The 18015-nt window shown below is 34.6% G+C and overlaps 1 protein-coding gene across 5 annotated transcripts in view; it reads left to right on the top strand.

Annotated features, from left to right (window-relative positions):
* ADGRB3 (adhesion G protein-coupled receptor B3) overlaps window positions 1–18015 on the top strand; it is a 727056-nt gene that overhangs the window by 334934 nt on the left and 374107 nt on the right. For all 5 annotated transcript variants that reach the window (XM_053222612.1, XM_053222611.1, XM_027057493.2 and 2 more), the window contains 2 exons: window positions 1367–1468; window positions 1835–1941. In XM_053222612.1, coding sequence (XP_053078587.1) covers window positions 1367–1468; window positions 1835–1941 — 209 coding nt within the window. The remainder of the gene's footprint in view (window positions 1–1366; window positions 1469–1834; window positions 1942–18015) is intronic.

Raw genomic sequence — 18015 nt, 5'->3', positions numbered from 1 at the left:
AAAAAGTCACAAAAACATGGTATAACTCAGGTGGAAATAGGGACAGCCCCCTACAAGGGCTCCCTCCTCCAATACTGCAAGAATAGAAGTAACAGAAAAATAAATTAAGGGAAGCAGCCATTACCACCAGCAAAGCACATGCAACCACCCACTTCCACACTGATCACGGAGGTTAGCAAGCTGGGAACCACTTTGTCCATTTTGTCCAATCCCCACCCCAGGAAGAGCAGACGTTTCTGGCCCTGCTACCCCAGATAAAGAAAGCATTGTTTCAAGATCAAAAAGTCTCAAATTGTATTCTTCCCCACTAATAATTATAATGTATCCTAATAAGCTCATAAATTCTGAAGTAGAATTGGGATCAGTAGATTATGATTAGCATGGATTAAATAGTATATTGTCTTCAAAGGAAGACATTTCTCCCAGGAAGTGGCACTCATGAATATATTAGGTACTTATTATTTTTGGTCCTTATTTATTAAAGGCATGTATATAATCATATATTGATTCATTTATTTATTCAATTTGGAGCGACTTCTGTGTGCCAAATTATTAGGTACAAGATACAGAGATGAGAAGACAACAAGATCCCAGGAAAACAGTGAACACAAATATGTGAAAATATAATATAAACGGCAGTGCTGTGTGAAAAGCACAATAGTAGGTGTGTCTAGAGAAAGGACTAGTATGTTCTTTTTAGGAGCACGGTGTGAGGTTTAATACAAAACACAGTACAGATAGACTTCACAAATCCTTTGGCTTTCTATTAAATTATTTCTGGTATACATCTGTTATTCTTGAAATACCTTTTGAGTTTCTCATCTCAGTGATTCAATTAAGTGTTTGAAAATTATAAGGCCAAAAGATCAAATCAGTTTATTTTTACATGATGTAGTATGATTGACATTATTGCCCTTGTATGAAGAATAAAAAGTTATATATTTTTGCCCTGTATGTTTATTTCCTCTTAACACTTAGAGTTAGTAATTCTAATATGGCTTTCAGTTGATTGGAAATCATTTTATTTCACAACATTTCAAAACATCATGAATATTGGAAAGATTTTTGATTTATGTGTTTGAATGTAATGTTCAATTTATAAGCAAATTCAAACGACTTTTTAAAAAGTCTGAACAGTAAGCACCTTCAAAAGAAAGCACATTTTTGTGAAGATTTTGTAGATAATGAAATGAAACCTGGTGGTTTTTTTCTTTATGAAGACACTGCAAACATTTCAGTAAATGATATACTTTAAGGAAAATGAAAGAACTCTGCAGATAGAGAGATGCATTTGAGGACTGTTTATCGCCAATATTTAGAAAAATAAACACTGCTGGCATTCAGTTCCGTCTGTTTTAAATTGCAGCACCTTATGAAATATGCCCAGAGGATTACCTGATGTCGATGGTGTGGAAAAGGACCCCGGCAGGCGACTTGGCATTCAATCAGTGCCCACTGAATGCCACAGGTAAAGTACGAATGACCCACCCAAATCCAAATGATGATTGCCCTCTAAGAACAGCATGCTATGTTTGCGTATGAAGTCATGCTTTTGTCCTATATCCATAAATAAATCTGTGCAATAAGCAATGAAACAATCTTAGTAAAGTGCTTCATAAATGGAGCCAGTGAACAGACCTAGAAATTATTGCTGGTGCAATGGTTTCTCAGTGGCATTAACATGCACTTTAAAGATAATCAGCGTAACATTTTCATATGCATGTTTTCTAAGCAAGAAAACGTACAAACCCAATTCTTCAGCCTGCCTCCCAATTATGTGATGCCTTCTAGCATCTCTGTTATAAAGCTTCTCTCTGTTCTTTGTGACGCACAGGCACCACTAGCAGACGCTGCTCTCTCAGTCTTCATGGAGTGGCCTTCTGGGAACAGCCAAGCTTTGCAAGATGCATATCCAATGAGTACAGACACTTGCAGCATTCAGTAGGTGCAAAGCCAGCTTTAGTACTTGCTCTGTTTATTTTTTCCTAATGATCACTGTGTGAGAATTTAACCTTCTGCTTTATAATCAAATCAGCCAAAATCTCTGAAAAAATGCCTGAAGGAAAAAGTGATGTGACAGAAAGCTCATTTTTATAAGTCACTGCTAAACTGTTTTGTTCCTAGGGTTTGGGTTTTTGGGGATCCTGCTATTTACATGAAGGAATTCCTTGTCTAATGGGGACAAGGCCTGAACAAAATTCGTTATTCAGTTTCACCTGGAAGAATTAAACTGTATGTTAAAATTAGCACAAGTCTGTGTTAAATCATATTTAAGACATTGCAAAATACTGTTTATTTCTAAATTATATTTCTTAGTAGTCGGGAAATGATAAGCTGTTCATTTAGGTATCAAATTTCTCACTGCATTTTGACAATACGACATTGAAAAAATGATAGTGTTACTGCACCAGAGAAAATTAATTACTTGCAAAAGATTAAGTGGACCAAATTTTTTAAAAATTGCCCCTCTGTTCCCACACATCACTGAATTTCTCACAAACTATGATGTATGAATATTTTGAGCACAGTTAAATTTTGCTTGGTGTTTTAGAAGTGCAAGTCATTGTCATTATTGGAGACTGTTGTCATTTCATCCTGACAATCAAGAGGAACTCTATCAATGAATAAACATTGTGGAGTTTAGAACAAATATGATCATGAGCCAGCTGGAAAGTTGGACATTGACAGGGATGATATTTAGTTAAGAACTTTCAAGTTTTGTTGTGCTTATGTTTTCTTTCATTTTTTTTACTGTCACTCAAAACTATGCATAATTCTTTTTAAAAAAATCTAAAGAAGACTCTTGCTTGTGGATGGAAATTCGGTTCATGCAATAATAACTCCTATTGATGAAGTAAATGTGTTTAGTTCTCAAAAAAACAAAAAAAATCACATTAAAAAAATCTGAAAACGAAATACTAATATGTTTACTTACCAAATCGGTAGTAGTAATTGAATTGATGATTATTTACCATTTAGAGCCTTATTCCTGTTATCTGTTTATCTATCTATCTATCTATCTATCTATCTATCTATTCCTGTCATATCTATAGATATAGATAGGGGAGTTACACACAAGTACTGACATACATGTCAATATATGCTGGTTACATACAAATACCTAGATTTAAAAATATATATTTCAGTTCAGCTCATGATCTCACAGTTTGTGGGACTGAACCCCGCATCCGACTCTGTGCTGACAGTGCAGACCCTATCTGGGATTCTCTCTTTCCCACTCTCTCTGCCCACTACCCCCTTCCCTGCTTACACTCTCTCTCTCTCTCTCTCAAAAATAAATAAGTAAACATTAAAAAAAAAGATTAACCAAAAATTTCCTTATGAATTTAATTTTAATGAATTTTATTTTTCCCTAATTTTAGACATTTGATTTTGTTTACTTAATCTTAATAATATCCACATTCAATTCTTGTTAATCCATAGTAATGAATGGGAGTAATTGCAGGGATTAAATAAATCATAAGTCAATCCTTATGAATTTGTTAATAAGTAATATCACTTTTTTGCAGAAAATTTTTACTTCCTAAATTCAGTGTTTTGTATACTAATATTTAATGAGTTTGCATTTCATCTGATAATGGAAACAGAAACACTGTGTGAAATACAAGAATTGATCTTGAACTGTGAATTCCATAGAAATCATTCAGTCAATAATTTCACAACCAGTTGTATATGCCTTGGTTGACTTGCATACATAAATCAGATGTGTGATATTATAGAATAAAAAGCAATCTCAGTGTACTCAGCTCCTACAAAGTACCAGACACTCAGCCTGGACACTTTGATAAACCAACCCCAGTGCTCACAAGAATCTGCAAGGTGAATATCCCTGCCTCGGTTTACATACAAAGTACTGAAAATCTACAAGGGAACAATCCAGTTTTACGAGGCAAAGAGTGAAAGTTGTGTCCAGCTACAGTTATTCCAAAGCTTAACCTCTTTTCTGGAGGCCATGCCACCTCCTGAGCTTTTGATTTGAAATCATCTGCCCTTAGATTCTGGTACTGAAGACATAATTTTTGGGTGGTGTGTTTTTGGAAAAGTCATGTAATCTCAAATCTTGGCTTTGCAAAAAGAAGTTGGTAGCATCATTTTAACATCTCTGGAAGTTTCAAGGGAGAGCAGAAGACATACTATACATATTAAATCTTATGAATTGTAAAAGAACTTTGTAACCATGAGGTATTAATATCTACATGTACAGAATATACATTGAGTTAAAATATTATCTCACTAAGAGTAAAATTTTAAGGGGCACCTGGGTTAAGTGTCTGAGTTAGGCTCAGGTCATGATCTCACAATCTGTGAGTTCAAGCCCGGCATCGGGCTCTGTGCTAACAGCTCAGAGCCTGGAGCCTGCTTCAGATTCTGTGTCTCCCTCTCTCTGTCCCTCTCCTGCTCACACTCTGTCTCTCAAACATAAAGGACATTAAAAAAAATTGTTTAAAAAAAAAAGTAAAATTTTAGAACTCAACCTATTATTCATGTGAACTACACATGTGGAAAAATAATACAGATGGAGGAATAGATAGGTAGATAGATTAATAGAGGGATGGGAGTATAAAATTGATGTCACATGGATTTTTGCACATGAATTATGTTTATATACCTATACAAAAATATACACACACTTACACATGCATATATATACACACATCTAGTATTTGCCTACAGATCATGATCTTTTCCTTTACATGTTTAGGGAAGTATAGGACCAATCTGTGCCTTAAATAATTCATCATGTGTACTCTAAATCATCATGTGTACACATCAAATTCATCATGTGTACTCTAAAAAGTCAATTGGAGGTGGAAATGAAACCAACTTCCCTTCATACTCTTATTCCTATTGCTTCCCGTGCTTTGTCTGAGTAGCAAAGCTAGATAGTGCTTGTGATATAGAACAGTTCTGATTCCCACAGATTCTAAAATCACTTTGAAGACTCTGCATCTTCTCCTTTAGTAGAATTTATTATTTCACAATGTAATTGTTCTATTGTCTTTGAAGGATTTCATTCTTTGCCCCCTCTATAATCGGAAAGCTCGTTAAAATGTTAATTGTTACCTACTATGGAGAATTATTTTAAATAGGTAGATCTCTGTTTTCCAACTCTTTTACATATGGATTACAATACATGTACATACCCACATAGATTACAATATTTTAAATACCCATTTTGCAAAATTACAGTGATAAACCAAGTTTGTAATGACTTTTTATCATTAATAAACATTAGATGAGTTTTTTCTATGAACTCTCATAATTATAAGCCAGTGGAGGTAGACAGAATGGGTTGGTTAAACAGTTTGATATATAAAATCACTAATCCATCACGTTGAACATTTAGTTTGAACTCTTTGAGGACAGAGGCCATGTGAGTTTTTTTTTTTATCTTTATTTCTCTAGTGACTAACACAGTACTAAGCATACACTAGCATATACTAAGCATATATTAGATATTCCATAGACACTTATAAAGAATGTCTCTGCCACTTTTCTAATCAGTGGGAGCATACTGGCAGCTGGAGGGTTCTCAGGTGATACACCAGGCTTAATGTTCATGAATTTTAACCACATGAAATTAATAAGTATTATCCCTCATGTGCAATTTTCCTAGCCCCAAAATATCTAGAAATGTGGAGTGATTGATGACATTATTTTATGAAATTATTTGGCCATTGCAGAATTTCAATAAGCTAATAGTCATGAATTTGTTTGAAACCTTATAAGCTCTAAAATTAAACATGATCCAACTGTTATTTATTAAAATACAAACCACAAACAAATGCACACAATTTTTAAAAATTGAGGAGAGAAGAACAAAGTGTAGTAGGATTCTTGAAATTTTGATATTTTCTCACTTGTTAATATTTCCATTCATATTCTGGGATATTTTCTGAATTTTGTGCCAAACAAAGTAGAAATAATTTTACAACCTGTTGAGAAATGGGCACAGGAGTCAGGCAAATTGAGAAAACATTTTCTTGTTACTCATAAAGCTCTTTCAAGAAGAAGGATGAATATTGTGGGCAAAGAGGGCCAGCCTCTCCCTGTGTGAAATAGATCACCCTGTATCTAGTACACCTGGGCAATCACAGACAACTTCTTCCTACCTCAGTCATCTCTCTCTTTTTAATTCTCTCCCTCCCTCTGTCTCTTTTACACACATACAAATACATGCTCACACAGGCACGCGCACACACACACACTCCTATGCTTGAAGTGACAGAACTAGTAGGATATATACTCTCCGCATGTAGAGAGTTGTAAAGCAAAAGTTGAACCACGCATACCAATGTCTTTTCTTAAATTCATCCAGTGTATGTCATTACTCTTTCCCTGGAGAGGAGTGAGTGATGGGATTGAAAAAGATCAAAGATAGATATTACTCTAATAGAAGTCCTTCCATATGGACATATGTAGAATTAGGTATAAATGTTACCTTTTAAGTCATTGTACCTTAACACCTCTATTTCTATTTTTCAAACCTTCATTTAACACACAAATAGGAGTACCTGGGTGGCTCAGCCTGTTAAGCATCTGACTTCAGCTCAAGTCATGATTTCACAGTTTGGGAGTTCAAGCCCCATGTCGGGCTCTGTGCTGACAGCTCAGAGCCTGGAGCCTGCTTTGGATTCTGTGTTTCCCTCTCTCTCTCTGCTCCTCTCCTGCTCTCTCTCTCTCTCTCTTTATCAAAAATTAATAAACATTAAAAAATTTGAAAAAAAAACAAATGTGGAAGTAAGATTAATAATCTAAGTCATTGAAAAGTTGACTGTGGAAAGGGCTGTCAGGGAGTTTGAATACTGATATTAAGACTTTGTTTCCCCTGTTTTTGTCTACTTTTATGGGTGGTGTATTAAGACAGAGAGATAAAAATAGACATATCTTTATTCAGGGGAAACTTGAGGGGAAAGGGTAGAGTCAGAGAGGGAAAGAGACCAAGAGGGACAAAGGCAGAGAGAACTCAGGATCTGAGTTCAACCTCGTAATTTTGCAGTATTTAACAGGTGGTCCTGAATAAAATTATGAGTTCACTGAGTGTTCAGCAAATGGTAATAATTCACATTTATTGAATGCTATCTACCCTAAAGGATCTGATGGGGGAAAAAATAGAAGTAATATGTTAACTAAATATTGATGTTCTAAGAAATTCATATCTCAAAGTTGACAGTATATTTCAAGGAGAAGATAATGGATATCTTAGACTTTACATCCCATATGGCATCTGTTCTAACTATTCAACTCTGATGATTAACACAAGAACAGTCATAGACAGTAAGTAAACATGACAATGTTCCAGTAAAACTTTATATGAAACTGGGACAGGTGAGAATTCACTAACTTCTGGATTAGAATATATATTTTTTAAATTGTCTTTGTTTGTTTCTTTGTTTTGTCTTGTTTTTTAATATTTCAAGTCTTTTAGAATTTTCCATCAAAGTCTATTTTGTCCTTTTTTTCTCCTCTGTTGTCTTAAACACTTTAACCACAGTCATTTTAAATTACTTACCAGTGAAATCTAATATTTGGAGAATCTGTGAATGGACTTATTTTATCAGTCACATCATCTGGCATATCTACTAATTTTTTGTTACATATCAGACATTGTGTAAAACACATATAGGGGCTTTAGACAATGTTGGTGTCCACCAAAAGGCATTCCCCCTTTTCTGTTAATTCAAATACAGTGAGGAGCTGATAATTCAGTGCAATCAAGATTTGAGCTGGGTTAAGGATGATTTGCTGTTTTAGTAAAACTATCTCTACTTAGTCCTCCTTCCTCCACTGTGTGTCTTAAAGGCTTTGGATAAAGATCCTATTTTGCCTATCCCATCAACCCTTAGAAATTGTAGAAGATTCAGTTCTTTCCTTCAAAGGTACCAGCTCAGTGTTCCAGATTTCTGTCCAAGCAACTTCAAATTTGTTTCTAAATACATACTTACAATGATGAAGAAAATTTCACTCTGCATTTTAGAAGTTTTCATCTTAATTTCTCAGCTGCCTACATATTTCAAAACTTCAGCCAATGTCTCATGAAGAAAAATTCTAGTAAGGTTTTTAGGGACCATCAGTTTTCCAGTACACTTCTCTAGCCCTGGGCAACTGAAAAACATTAGTTTCTCTTTCGTCACTAGAAGTCTTCTTCCAGGATTATACCTGCCCTTCAGTTCTTGCCTGCCCCCCTTCAAATGTCTAAAATTGTTGGGTACCATAGAAAGGATCTCCTTTTTCTGGAAATTTAGTTATTTTATCCGTAGCTCTCTGATGCTCTAAAGAGTATGATTTTTGCAATTTGTGTGGATTTTTCTAGTTTTAGTGGCAAAAGCATTAGCTTTAGAGGAATTACTATACTAAACAAATACATTTCAATTGTATTATAAAAAAGTCTTAAATACATATAACAGTGTTTCCTAGGGAAATTTAAGGGTGTCTGTTATACAGGTATATAATGAAATACTTCTCAAGTTACACTTTACTTCATTTTTTTAAAACTCACAATATATTACTGATTATAACTATAAAAGCCAAGGAGGCTTTTAAGATTCTCCCAGATTATGGATTTAGTGTGACTTGGAGAAGAAATGTTAGGGTCAGTTTTGGCCATGGAAATTCGCTGACTTGAAACTTCATCATAGGATGATTTAATAGAATGTACTTTATATAGAATTAGGCTACTGTCAAATGAAAAAATCTTATAAAGGAAAGTGTACTCTATTATTCAGTCATTCATCTATCAATTCAACTACCCATTAACTTACTCTACAAATATCTTCTGACCTTTAACTATATGCAACAGAGTGCAGGGACCTGAGGATACATCTTGAATGTGACATACACAAATACAAGTAAAGTAGACAGGAAAAGATATAAGATAATTACAAATTGTGATATGTTGAAGGAAATTAACAAAGTACCAACATAGGAAATAAAGTTTGGGGACTGCTTTAGATAAAAAAGTCAGAGAGGTCTCCATGAGGAAATGATTTTAATAGCTTTAAATAGCTGTGGCCTGAAAAATGAGATGAATCTAGGCATTAAAGACTTGAGAGAATGAGTATCCCAGAGAATAAGAGTACACTCCATTTGAGGGACTAGCATCTGGAAAGCTTTGAAGTCTTTAAGGAAGTGAAAGATGATCTAGTGGGCAGAGGTAGTGAGCAATAACAGAATGTCATGAGATAAAGTTGGAGAAGCCGATAGGGAAAAAATAATTCTGTGCTTTAAAGACCTTTGCTTGGAGTTTGGCTTTTATTCTAAATGCAATGGGAAGCCATTGACAGTAAGAAGTGATGTGATTCAATATAATTGAAGAGTGTTATATGGTGTTCTATGGAGAACAGACTATAGGGTAGCAAGATTGGAAGCTGTCAAGCCCGCTGTAGTAATCCAGATGAGAGATGATGTCATCCTGCATTAAGGCTGAATGAGCAGATTTGGGTGATGGTAAAGTCATTTTCTGAAATGAGGAAGGCAGGACAATAGAGAATAGTTTGAGGCAGGTGTGTTTAGGGGTTGCCAAAGGTTGTCTCGTACTAAGGTTTGAAATAAAGAACTTAGAGTACAGCTAGCTAGTCAGTTTAGTTGTGATGTTTCTTCAACACAGTTGAGCTACTTGGATGCAGGTGCAGAGAAGGCATTTGGTAGAGCCAAAATGTTTTCTGAAGACCAAAAGTATCAGCAGCACCTGGGCACTTGTTAGAAGTGTAGAATCTCAAACCCCATTCCAGACCAAGTTAATCAGAATCTGCATTTTGAAAAGTTCCCTCTGTGATTCATATGTGCATCAAAGTTTAAGGAGCACAGTGGCAGCAGAATGCAAAGAAGTAAAATGGAAAATGATGTAAAAAATGTAAAATGTAAAGAAAATAATGTTTTGGTGGGTGACTACAAAGAAATTAAATGATTGCTAGCCAGTTCCATAGCATTACAAGGCATAACCATATCAGATGATACCTAATTTTCCTTTCTGGGCACATGGGAGGATTGTGTTACTTCACCCCTTGAACTTAGGTGTGAACTGTGACTAGAATACATCAATTGGTTGTGTATGGAAGTGGTCTTTGTCATGTCAGGCCTGAGAATGTCATTGCCAATGCAAAATCTTTCAACCTGCACCACCCCAAGCCCCTCAATGACTATGATGAATACAGCCTTCCTGGTTCCTGTGTTGCATATGTGGTGTGAGTGAGAAATAATATTTTGCTGTTTTTAGGCACTAATATTTTAAAGTTGTTTGTTATCACAGCATAACATATCCCGTTCTGACTGATGCAATATTACAAGGATTAGGAGATTTAAGTGATGGAAATATAATTGAAAAAGCCATAGAGAAATATTAGGTTAGGTAATGCTCTGTCTCTCATTGAGGAGGTTCCTGAAAAAGTTTGGTCCCAGTCTGTTGATTATTATCTGCTTTGAATTCGTAGAACATGCTGTATCTAGTTCTGTCCCCTAGCTCAGAATATTAATAAGAATTTCTAGATTTGTTGTTAAGAAATCCAATCTACCCATGTCTCTTGCTCAGGAACTGTACTTTTGACTAAGTCTAGCCAAAAACTCTGCAATTAAAGCTAATTCTAGTTTTGTTTTGTTTTGTTTTGTTTTGTTTTTACTGTTAGGTAAATTTACTATGCTCTCATTCTTATTTTAGAAATTTACAAGTTAGCATAGTGTATACCTAACTCACTTTTCTTCATCAGTTTTCATGATTTAGTTTATTCTAATAACAGTAAATTGGAATCCTGAAATTCATGGCATCCTGTCTCTCATTTCAGGAATTCCTAAGGCAAGAAATTGGGATACCAAATACCCTTTGGCCAAAGTATTTTCATCCCAGCTTCTGTGCAACACACACACACACACACACACACACGTATTATGTAATTATATATTATATATTTAGTTACATATAATTATGTAATTATATATTATAATTTAGGCAGGAGGCTTCTTTTCAAATTTGAACTCCTAGCCATAGGACAACTCTGGCTTGTGTTTTTATATTAAGCTTTTTATATTAAGTCTAGGGAAAATTAAGAACCATTGGTATAGTAGAACAAAAGGTGTGCTTTCTTTTCCGTACAGGATTATCTCTTTTTCATGAGATAGATCTATAAATAATTTAATATCATCGTCTAATGAATGACTTTGGTCTTAGAAAATGATAGTTATGAACTGAAACAAAGACATATATTTAGATTATTGTTTTATGAAAAGAAGTTTCTCATATAATTATCTTTTAATTGAAGCCACTTAGAGCTGTGAGAACCTTTAATGTAACTTACAGATGGACTGTAGGAGTTGATGCTGAAAATAATATATAAATATATGATGTTTAAAGTGTGTCATTTGCAGAAAGTGACTACGATAAATCTTTTTTTAAGATTCACACAATAGAGACAACTGTGGCTGGCAGTAGGAGGCATAAAGTGAAAAGAATAAGGTTATTTCAGAAACACACCTACTCTTTAAAACATGACCCTCATGATATCTGTCTATATAAAGAACAAGAACTATAAAAAGCAATTATTTTTGGACTTCAGTGTTTTTTTTTTCCTTTCACTGTCGATCTTGTCAACAGTATTAAATGTGAATGACACAGAAACTTTTAAGACTTGCCCTTTGGAGCAAAGATCCTCATAAAGTGCTGCAGTGTGAGCAGAGTAAATTACTAATAATTATATTTTTTAAAGGAAATATTAAAATTATAAACCTTTCTGAACTACTTCAGTGACAAAATTAAGAGAATTAGAAAATATAGGCCAAGGGAAATAGAATCCTTGACTTATCCATGGTGGACTTTTTCCCTCCACTTGTATAGCACTACTTACAAAACCTTTTATAGATATTGGTAAATGACTTTAGGAACATTTACACATTACATCCCAAAATAATGACCACTACTCAAATAACTGGCAGTACCTCAACAGTCTGGCAAGTTGCTTCAAGTCTCTTCCTTCTCATATTCTTTTTCATGTGAAAAAGATTTAGTGTCTCCTTAAACATGGTTGAGAATGATTTTTAAATATTTAAGCATTTTGACAGTTTCTAACAAAAGCACATATAAAACCTGAGTTAAGCATGTAGTAGTTAAGAGTAGGAACTCTGAAATCTACTTCCTGAGCTTAAATCTCAGTACAATTCAAGAGCCAAACAATCCTGGGGATGCAGTTCACTACGCTAAGTCAATAGTCTTTTATCCGTAAAATTTGAATAATTATGGCTCTCCAACATTTTAAAACTCAAAGGAGGTAATTCATGCAAAAACACTTTGTCCCATGCTTGCCATATAATAGGCTTTCAGTAAATGCTTTATCACTGTTGCAATTGTTGTTATTCTGTTTTAAAAGGTAGTAGTTATATAACTATAACTATAGATATTTAAAACTTCTGAAATCTTTTGCCTATTTATATTAATTGGATATCTTTTAAAAGATAATTATGTCAGGAAATGTAGAAGTTCCCCATTATTACATATTCCATTGTATTGAATAATCAGAACTGCCATGTTTTACCTTGTCAACCAATGAAGTTGATAGTTAAAAAAGGGAAAATCCTCCTGTAATTTCAATTTAATTTAGCACGCCCTTTGAGAAGTTACCTTTGTGTGCCAGGCAATAAGCAAGAAATTACAGGGGGCACATAGATGAATAAGAAACTGCAAGCCCTTTAGGTGTTTATGGTCTGGTATAATAGATAAGAACACAAACACTAATATTATATGATAGAGCAAGATTACTTCTATGAGGCTTGAAAGCAGAGATCATATCATGATTGCAGTTATCTGAAAAGAATTCAGGAAGGAGAAAGGAAAAGTAACAATTTTACAAAAGGATTTGGGGAGAACATTTGAAGTTATAGAAGAGCCTGAGTCAAGGAGCAAAGGCAGGATCCATGGACTTTCTTTTAGAAATGGTGAGTAGTTCAGTCTCATTAGTGTTAGGAACCTGTAGCACTAGTGGAACAGTAGGAAGACCAAACTAACACTTCATAGATCGTACTGAGTTCTGTATAAACTATAAACAAGAATGTATTTGCAAATATTGCATTGTATCTGGGCTCAAAAGAAAGATGGGGAAATCCTTAGATACCAGAAGTTTAGAAAAGAAAAGTCAAACTATAGCTCTACAGGAGAGTTGATGATTCAGTGACCTATAAGTGTTTCAGATTATATGTGAGTCCCAGGTGCTGGAGGCTAAGATTCTAAAGCCCTCTTGGAGATACTGATACAACTCCCTGCACACAAGCAGTGATGCTATACCTATCCCCTTGCAGTGACCTGGCACTATTTTGACTGCTCTGGCCTCACAGACCAGAAAAACTGTAGGTCTAGGATGTGTCTAAGAAATATTTAGTTTATACAAGGTTTTAGAAGTAAGAGGAAACAAATCACTTTTCACAAACTGAAATTTCTAGTCTGAGCTATAAACAGAAGGAATTAATATGAAAATTAGCATAAAATGGTTCAGCATCATTGAATTGCCTCAGACCACCACCCTAAAAGAAACATACTCAAAACTAGTTTGTAACATCTCTTTCACAAACAAGCAACTTGGGCTCCCAAACAATAAATGCATCTCACTGAATATGAGTTGACAATAATGAGAAATATCACTGGGAGAATCAGCAAATCAGGACCATTAGCAATGAAAGTAAAGAAGTAAAAATAGTAGAAAATATAGAACAGATAACTTTGTTTAAACTAATTTAAGAGATTAAAAAAAGAACAGAAAACACAGTTAAGGAATGGAAGAAAATGAAAAAGGTTAAATAGAACTTCTATAAGTGGAAAATACTGTCATTAAAATTACAGAAGAGACTAGCCAACTAGACACAATTGAAGAAAGAATTAGTAATCTGGAATTTAGACCCAGAAAAAGGTCACTCAGAAGCCAAAACAGATAAATTAAAAATATAAAAGAGAACTTAGAAAAATAAATAATAGAATGAGAAAGTTTAGTGTGCACTTAATAGAAATGTATATAATGTAATAGAAATGAATTCCAGAATGAAAACACAAAAAGTTATGGGAGAGGCGGCATTCTATGGGTTAGCTTATAAAAATTTTTTAAAGTTGAAGGCTGATAAGATACTCAGATTGAAAAAAGTCATGAATAAATAAAAGCAAATCCAAATAAATATAATCTGCATTATACTAAGACAAAAAGAAAAAATTTAAAGCTACCACACACACAAAAATAGTGGTAATTTACAAAAGATCAGCACACAAAAATAGTGGTAATTTACAAAAGATCAGCTATTTAAATGACAAGAGACTTTGCACTTGCAACAAATAGGGCACTAAAATCATATTATGAAAATGCTATGGGGAAAATAAAAACATCCTTATCTAAAAGATCTATTGAAAGTGAATATAACTTTAAAAAAAGTAAGACTAAGATTGAGTTACCATTCACAGAACCCTACAAAAATACTCATGTAAAGATTAGAAAACAAGGAAAATACACTCTGAAGAGGCTAATTCAAGAAACAATGGTTAAGAAGCAATTGTGAATAAATAGACTGGTTAAAAAGTATTACTAGTTTAAAAAATCATTAATAATAATAATAATAATAATAATAATAATAATAAATAGTAATTTGAGGAATCCAAAAGCAAAGTGGATTAAATTACTAAGCACCAATAGAAATGAAATATTAAGACTGAAAAAATCACTAACAATAGAAATAATGGGAGAATAGTGTTGGGATGGATACAATAAGATAAAGAGATAAAATATTAGAATTATAGGTTAGGGTTTGGGTGGCCTTGCAAGTCGAACAATGTTGAATGTATTTGATTTTGTTTGTGTTTTGAGCAGAGAAGTGACATGTTCAAGATGAGAAAGTAGGATAGGTTAGCATGGGGAGACTGAGTGATATAAGTTGGGAGACTATTGTAAATGAGTGTGATGGGAAGTACTGAAGATCTGGACCAGCATGAATCTCTTGCCTATAGGTAAAAAGGATGGATATGAGGGACGCCTGGATGGCTCAATTGGTTAAGCTTCCAACTTTGTCTGGGGTCACGATCTCCTGGTTCATGAGTTGGAGCCCCATGTGGGGCTCTGTGCTGACAGTTCAGAGTCTGGAGCCTGCTTCGGGTTCTTTGTCTCCCTCTCTCTCTCTCTGCCCCTCCCCTGTTCATACTCTGTCTCTCTCTGTCTCAAAAATAAACACTAAAAATTTTTTTAAAAAAAGGATGGATATGAGAAACAATACATAGCTAGTATTTAGAGGACTTAGAAATTGAAGATGGGAAGATAAGAAGGGATAGCAGTCCCTGACTATCTACTTTTAAACTCTATCTTTGTATTAATCCATCATAACAACCATGTAATGACATTTGCTTCTTTTCACAGACAAATCCAATAATCCTCAGGAAGTGACAAATAATTTGTTCACTGGCCTATGTAGTAAATAGTAGAACCACAATTTAAATCCAGGTTTTATGACACCAGCTATTCTTTAAACTTAATATACTGGTAAGATTTCCAGAGCCAATGCTTAGTAGGTAATCATTGAGTTTAACGTGTAACTCAAAGAGTTGTGCGTTTCAAGTGAGATTTGATAGTTCTGATTTTGATTTTGAAGAGAAACACAAAGAAGACGTAATTGAAAGGAAAGTAGCAGTATTTAAATAAGGTATGCTATGTCAGGCTATATTTTTGAGAGAGGAAAAGATTGAGGAGGATTGGATGGAACCCAGAATCATAGAGATAACCATAGTGTTCAGTCATAAAATCATAGAGATAAAAACAAAAGAGGAGGTGGAGTGCAAATAAAGGACAATTTTAAATACAGAACAAGTAAGGTGAGCAAACCCAATCTGAACTCTACTGCTTCATGATCCAGGAAAGAGAAAAACAGTCCAGCAGATAAACATGGATTGGTTAATCTAGAAATAGATAGCAAAAGAGGCGGCAGAAGGTAAGGAGAGACACTTCCACAGTACACTTGTATTGTGAAAGGAAGATCAAGAACTTGGAATTGTTTTTCAACTAAATATGTTCTGAATGGAAATCTGCCTTATCTGAACATTCTTTATACCCTTTATAAATGCTACCAACAGTCTACACTCACGTATACAAATATTACAAGGTATTATGTGCTGGTTGCTTTTCACTGACAATGCCAGGAAGGATACTAATTAGTGCCAATTGTGAGAGCTGGTGGTATGATTTGGGCACCTGTCTGCAAAGAGCTGGACTGAGAACAATTCATTCTACATAAGCCTGCTAAGCAGCTGTCAGATGGCAATGACGTTAATTTACTACCGACTTTTGCTGCATTTGATGCTGACCCAGACATGAAAGACTGCCTTCCCTATCTCTGATTAGTTAAACCATCCATTACCTTCTTTACTATTTTTATTGCAAATAGAATACATGTCTAAATGTTGTATTCCTAAAATTTAAGTCAGTGTTGTGATTTTTTTGTTTGAATGAAAGGATATGTTAGATCTGTACCAGTAAAATCTCTCACAGACATAGGTCGGGGTTGCCAAAATAATAGACACAGAGCTGATCTGAAGTAGTTAGATGATGTTTACCTTGGCAACCGTTGCTACATTCTATTCCTAATGGAGAACATTCAAGTCCTCTGCAGCTTTGAGTATCACAGCTGTGATTTGCACTGCCAGCACAAAACTGAAGACTGAGTTTTATGACTCTTTTTTTTTTTAGGTAGACCCTATTAATTTCATTTCTCTTCACAATTTTCCTCACACTCTACCTATTTAACAGGACACGTTTCAGGCCAGAAACTGCACTGTTTCTTTAAGTCAAACAAATTGATTTATTTCATGCTATTTGATACCAATGTTTTCTATGTTTTCAGTGTTTTCCATGTTGATAAACAAACTAGGACAGCTTTCAAGTGTGCCTAACTTAATCCTCTGATCTAACAGAAACGTAAAAGGAAATTAACTTATTCATTCCTTTAATTCATTTGCTCAATATACTGAGTTAAGTCCTCTAGGCGCAGGAAATATAACACTAAAAAAATAGACAACGCCTCTTTCTTCATAAGGCTTATATTCTAATGGAAAAGGCAGGAAAACAAATCAGCCAAGAGATAGATGTACAATGGCTGGTAAGCTTGAGCACAGTGAAGAAGGGTAAGTTGGCTGAGAGGGAAACTATTTTACATGGAAAGTCAGGTAAAACTTCTCTGAGGAAATGACAACAAACAAACACCACGCGTGCACACACGCACGCACACACACACACACGCTCAAAACATATGTGGTTCTCTGTGGGGAGACTACTCCAGGCCAAAGGTAGAGCAAGTTCAAAGGCCCTGAGGCAGACATTTACTTAATATTGTTGAGGAAACTGAAAAATACCAGAGTGATTAGAGCACAGTGAAGAAGGGGAAAATGTTGAAAGCCTCCAGGGCTTTCACATAGGGCACACAGACTGATGAAACAAGCTTTCCTGTTTGAAGTAACTTGTGCTATCTTAGGCTTATGTGGGTTCATTTGAAGTTAGTAAATAAATAAATAAATAAAAAGAAATTTTAACTCTTAGATATATTTTTCAAATCTTAAAAGAGACATGGTAAACTGAGTCTTTATTGGGTTAAATTACATAAATAATAAGTTGAAATGTTTAAATAAAAATCTAGGCAGCTCTGGTTCCAAAGGCCCTTCCAGTATATTACAACCCGAAGGTACAGTTAGGACATCATAACTGAATGCACTCTTAACAAACTTTCACTGTAATATATTCTAAGACTGTAAATAAGGCAGGGAACCTACCCTCAAGGTCCAGAAAGACTAGTGAGGCAGAAAGACATATAGGCAACTTATTATAATTCAGTGTGATACGAGCGATATATGTGTAAGATAAGAGAGCACAGAGAATGCTGTGCCTCTGTTTAGAAATTTAGAAGAGCCAGGAATAAATCTTAGTGGTGTATAAACATAGATTAGTGTAAGGGAAGAGAGTGGAATATCTATTGCAAAAATAGGAAGTATGAAACACATGA

This window comes from Acinonyx jubatus, chromosome B2 (assembly GCF_027475565.1).
Source record: "Acinonyx jubatus isolate Ajub_Pintada_27869175 chromosome B2, VMU_Ajub_asm_v1.0, whole genome shotgun sequence".
NCBI lineage: Eukaryota > Metazoa > Chordata > Mammalia > Carnivora > Felidae > Acinonyx > Acinonyx jubatus.
Note: the sequence above shows the minus strand (reverse complement) of the source record. Positions and strands in the feature narration are given on the sequence as shown.